General features: G+C 34.8%; 1 protein-coding gene across 1 annotated transcript; it reads right to left on the reverse strand.

The window, feature by feature from the left end:
• Positions 1-3307: 3307 nt before the first annotated feature.
• Positions 3308-4784, reverse strand: LOC145029379 (glucan endo-1,3-beta-glucosidase-like). The gene has a single exon (XM_078977930.1). The coding sequence runs from the start codon at positions 4718-4720 to the stop codon at positions 3581-3583; it is 1140 nt and encodes a 379-aa protein (XP_078834056.1). The 5' UTR covers positions 4721-4784; the 3' UTR covers positions 3308-3580.
• Positions 4785-5456: the final 672 nt, after the last annotated feature.

Raw genomic sequence — 5456 nt, forward strand, 5'->3', positions numbered from 1 at the left:
AGGCGTCGGCTTGATCAGTACACACGCATGAGATTTTATGATTTTGAGATCTTGGGATTTTTGTATTACTTGGATTGAATTTCAAACATGGTTGTTTTATGAATATTAAGTGAATTATGTTTTATAAAAATTGAAAAATTTGTTTTGAAATTTACGGTGTTACAGAGTTGGTGGTCTTAACTCGTCGAGTAGAGGGCAAACTATGCGTGAGGTTTAAGCTATCTACTCGGTGAGTGGAGTCCCTGACTCGGTGTATAGCTCGGCCAAGGTGAAACCTTAATTTCAGGGTTTTGCACCATATTTAAGCATCCTAATCCCTACCATTTGGCCTCATTTACAACCTCCTTGTCCTAAACCCTAATACACGAAACCCTATAGCATTTTGGGAGTGTGTGAGCCATTTTTGAGTGGTTTGTGTGTTCTTGAAACCTAGAAGAAGAAGAAGGAGCTTAAAGGTTCAAGGAAAAGGTTATAGATCCAAGGATTTCATTCCATTCTCATCACTTTTTGGTAATCAAGCTCTTAACTTGCCTTATAGTTCATTAGATCTCTTTGTGGACACTTTTATGGAACAAAATCCTTGGATCTATAATTTACTTGGGATAGCCCGATGCAACTTATATGTTCCGGACTCCGGTTCGATGCCGGGGCAAGCCCGAGGAATGTTATATGATTGATGTCTTTGTGATTCTTGCATGTACTTGTTTGTATGTTCCAGACTTCGGTCCGATGTCGCGGTAAGCTCGATGAAGATTTAGCTTATATGTCATATGTTATGTGTTCCAGACTTCGGTCCGATGTCAGGGAAAGCCCGAGGAAGCTTTACATGTTACATGTTATATGTTTATGTGTTATGTGTTTGTTGTTATGATATATGAATACCGAGCTTCGATCCGATGTCGGGCGGGGCCCGATGTCGGATTTCAGTCCAATGCCGGGTGGGGCCCGTTGCAGTGGTAAGGCCCATTATATGCTATTATGTGTTTATTGTATGATATGTGGTAGTTTGGGGGAGTTCACTAAACTTTGTGCTTACAATTTTCAGTTTTTGTTTAAGGTACTTCTGCTAGCAAAAGGAAGGGCTCGGGATGATTACATGGCACACACCACAGTCTTCTAGCCTGAGATATTTCACTCTGATATTTGATATGATATTTTGATACTTTGACAAGTTGTGATGCTATTTTTGAGATACATAGTTTATGATGTTCATATTAGGGGTGTGCACTAAACCGCACAAACCACATAAACCGCCCACACCGCACCAAACCGCACCGCCTAATGCGATTTAGAACTAGTATGGTGCGGTTTGCGGTTTGAAATTTTGTTAAACCGCATTATGCGGTGCGGTTTGTGGTTTTCAATTATAACAATGCGGTTCAAACCGCACCGCATATATATATATATATATATATATATATATATATATATATATATATATATATAATACAAACACATAAAAATTACACAGAAGATACGAATTTGGTTTTATTACTAATGAATTTTGATATCACCAATTTCAATTTTTGTAAACAAATTTGTGATAGATTATTTATCTGATTGTCTAATGTAACAATGACTAGTATTGTTAAAACATTGGCAAAACCAACTTATCTTGATTCTATAACTAATATATTTATGTATAAATTTTATGTACATAATATTAAAAATACATATCCTTTTTCAAACCGCATAAACCGCAAAAAACTGCACAAACCGCCCGCACCAAACCGCACCACATAACGCGGTTTAGAACCTTCGCGGTGCAGTTTGCGATTTTCTAAAATTTCAAACCGCACATGCGGTGTGGTTTGCGGTTTCGACTCGAAACCGCACCAAACCGCACCGCGAACACCCCTAGTTCATATGTTGATGATATTAATGGTTTTAATAATGATTTAAAAACGAAATTTTTGGACCGTATTTTTTGGTGGATTCCTTGTATATGTATTGTGGTAACCTATAATAATTACAAATAACAAAATCAAAGATAACAAAATGATAAAAATAAGGTAAGAAAAAACAAAATAAAATTTAACGGTATTAGTCACTATGCAATATAATGAACCCAAATAGATGATCCACATAAAAAAAATGCCGTAAGGAGTATTATTGGTACATTTTGCCAACTAGATGGATCATTGTGTAGTTTGTTTAATATTTTTATAGAAAGAAAAAAACTAAATTTTTTGTGTACCACATAGATGTTTTTTTGCAATTTACTCTATTATCAGCATTGAGAATCTTCATAAAATTGGTAAAAAGATATTCAAGTTGATTTCTTTGTGTATTGTAATACTAGATGCGAGACCAGGTTTTTTTTTATTTAAAATATTCTGTTAAGCATTATATATTTAATAATTTACAAAATTGAATTTGAAAAGAATATCAATATTAGTTGTAAATAAACCAATTTTTGTAAGTTTCTGTAAATTATCATGAATTTAAAATGATTGGTAAAAAATTATATTTTTTCAATTGGAAATGTTGATTTGAATTTAAATTGAATTTAATACTTTAATTAACAAATTACGTGAGAATTTATGGAGACGTTTAAGTTTTCTTATTTTATTTATTATATTTTTAGATTAGATTATTTTATGATTTAATAAAAAGCCAAAACACCACAATTTGCCAAATGGATTTAAATGAAATTTAAAAAATTAGAAAAATAACTTGTATGATATTGAACTAGGTGTGAGACCTGTAATACACGATTTTTTTTTTTTTTATAAATTTAATATATTTTGTTAAGCATTACATGTTTAATAATTTACAAAACTGAATTTGGAAAGAATATCAATATTAGCTATGAATAAACAAATTTATGCAAAGTTTCTGCAAATTATCGTGAATTCAAAATGGATTACCGTAAAATTATGTTTTTCAATTAAGAAAGTTAATTTGAATATAAATTGAATTTAATACATTAAGGGACAAATTATGTGAGGATTTATGGACACATTTAAGTTTCCTTATTTTGTTTATTATATTTTTAGATTAGATTTTTTTATAATTTAATAACAAAACCAAAAAAACAACAATTTGCCAAGTGGATTTAAATGAAATTGAAAAAATTAACAAAATGATATGTGGCATATTAAGTTAGGTGATAACATGTAGCAAAAAAACCTTCATTTATTAAAAAACTTTCATTTATTAAGTAGTATTAGGTGATAAGATGTGACAAAAAAATTTTATTTATTAAGTAGGATAAAATTATTTAAAAAATTAATTACATGAACTCTGTTTTCTCCCCCTAAATATTTAATATCTAAATTGTAAATCAAAAAACCATAATCACCAGCTTATATAGCTAATCAAATCAGTAAACAACACAAATCTGCATCCGTTGAGAACGAAAAAAAAAAAAAAAAACCCAATGATTACCACAAAACAGGATTAACCCCATATTACAGCTATGTACACCAATTTATATACCTAATCAAATCAGTAATCACCATTGAAATCAATCTACAGTAGCCAATTCAGGGATTAAGAGCAACATCTCCCTTAAGCAGTCTATCACATGAAAGCTAATCTACTCAAAAGTCAAATCAATCAAAAATTCTAACCCGATTCAGCAAGAGATTAGAAGACCATTTATCAGTAATAGGAATTTCATAACTATGATCAGCACCGATATCATCATGGTGGAACCACCGTCGGAGAACTTAATTTCGAACTTAGTACTCATGTTGGGGTAACAAATCCCCCATTTTTGCCCTGTCCCATCACTCTTCAAACCCTTAGTTGCAGTGTCGTTGGTATCAAACAACTCGTAAATGTAAACCTCCGTCACCCCTTCTTTCCTTAGCGGCGTCCCTTTGCCTGATCGGAGATGCTTAACCAAACCTTGCAAGTACATTTTAGCGTAAACGTCTCGCGCCTCTACTGAATTGAAGGGATCGAAGCACGGCCAACCTGTCTCGGCCACAATCACCGGAATATTCTCGTGTCCAGCAACAGCCATCGCTGCAATAACAGCATCCACCATCAGATCGAACAAGTTGCGGTACCTGACGCCGGTGATTGTGTCCTCTCTGAAGTTATAAGCGTGTTCTTGAAACAGAGAGAACCCGATAGGGATCTCCGGTCGTAATTTGTAGACAGAGTAGGGGTACAAACTCACAAAGAACGAAGAGTTTGTTTCGGTCAAGTAATCGAGTAAGGGTTTGATGATGAGATTACTGGCAGGTTCTTGGAACTCAGCGGAGGAAGGCGGAAACGATGTTGTCATAATGTTGACGAAGGAGAGAGTTGTGGAGATCATGATTTGCCGGATCCCCATGTCAATGAGGGATCGATGGATGTTATGAATAGCAGGGATGACGAGATCTGCGGAGGTAACATCGCCCTCAGCGAGGACATTGGTTCCTACGGATATGGCGGTGATGTGTGCACGTGGATAGAACGGAATTACGTGATCGTAGAGCCACCGATAAGCCGCCGAGCGGTTGGCGGAGATGGGAGAGATGAGTGAATTAGGAATAGCGAGGAAGAGAGATATGTTTGTATAGGAGAAAACTCGGATGATGTTAGGGTCAGGAACAGGGAGGCGGACGGCGGTGATCTTTAGGGATTGGAGGATGGCAACAACGTCTTCCGGCGGAGGAAGACCCGGAGAGGAGATGTATGTGACGCCAATTGTGGTGGCGGCGGCAGGGGAGAGGATGAAGAGTAGAGAGAGAAAGGTGACGAGAGAGAGTGGGTGGGACATAGTTGCAGGTTTTTGGCTATTCGAAATTGCTTCTCTATTGTCAGGGATATGCGCATTACGCCGAATGGCGTATAATAGCAAGCGGTGATCGTTTACTGCCGTTAGCTGTTTATCACCTCAGTATTGGCGGGAGTTTACGGTTGCAAAGATCGGACTATAGAAATTCAACTTTCTTTCCAAGAACTTATGAATTCCTATCATTTATCATTTGTTATATTTACACAAATATTCTTTTTTTTTTTTTTTTTTTTTTTTTTTTCTTTTTTCTAGAATTAATCTCTCTTTCTCACACATCTTTGATAAACAACTTCTCACAATAAACAAAACGATCATAGCTTCATACAAATAAATCTCTTGATTTCTTATTAGTAAGCCTCCAATATGTTTTGCAATTTGTTCTCTACTCTACTTCTTATTTTCTACATGTCTTTTTTTGTTAGAAAATGTTAGAAAACGGGTCGAACTGGAATCTAGAATCTCATTTTTTGATAGATCATGTCTCTCCACTTTGCATGATTAATATTTTAATACTAATATAATTGTTTGGGTTACACGAAATTTAATGTGTTAATCTATCAAATCCACTTTCTTTCGGGTATAAAAGAAAGCAACTATAGAGAGAGTACATGATAGTGTATATCGCAAGTGGAACGCATTTTTTTTTCTTTTTTCTTTCTAAACGAGAGGTAATCACTTTTTAACCAAATAACCCAAAATACCTTATACACATATTGAA

This window comes from Lactuca saligna, chromosome 2 (assembly GCF_052625555.1).
Source record: "Lactuca saligna cultivar CGN05327 chromosome 2, ASM5262555v1, whole genome shotgun sequence".
NCBI classification, from domain to species: domain Eukaryota; kingdom Viridiplantae; phylum Streptophyta; class Magnoliopsida; order Asterales; family Asteraceae; genus Lactuca; species Lactuca saligna.

Coding starts and splice junctions, on each gene's coding strand:
- LOC145029379 (XM_078977930.1), bottom strand. CDS start 4,720: ATGTCCCACCCACTCTCTCTCGTCACCTTTCTCTCTCTACTCTTCATC.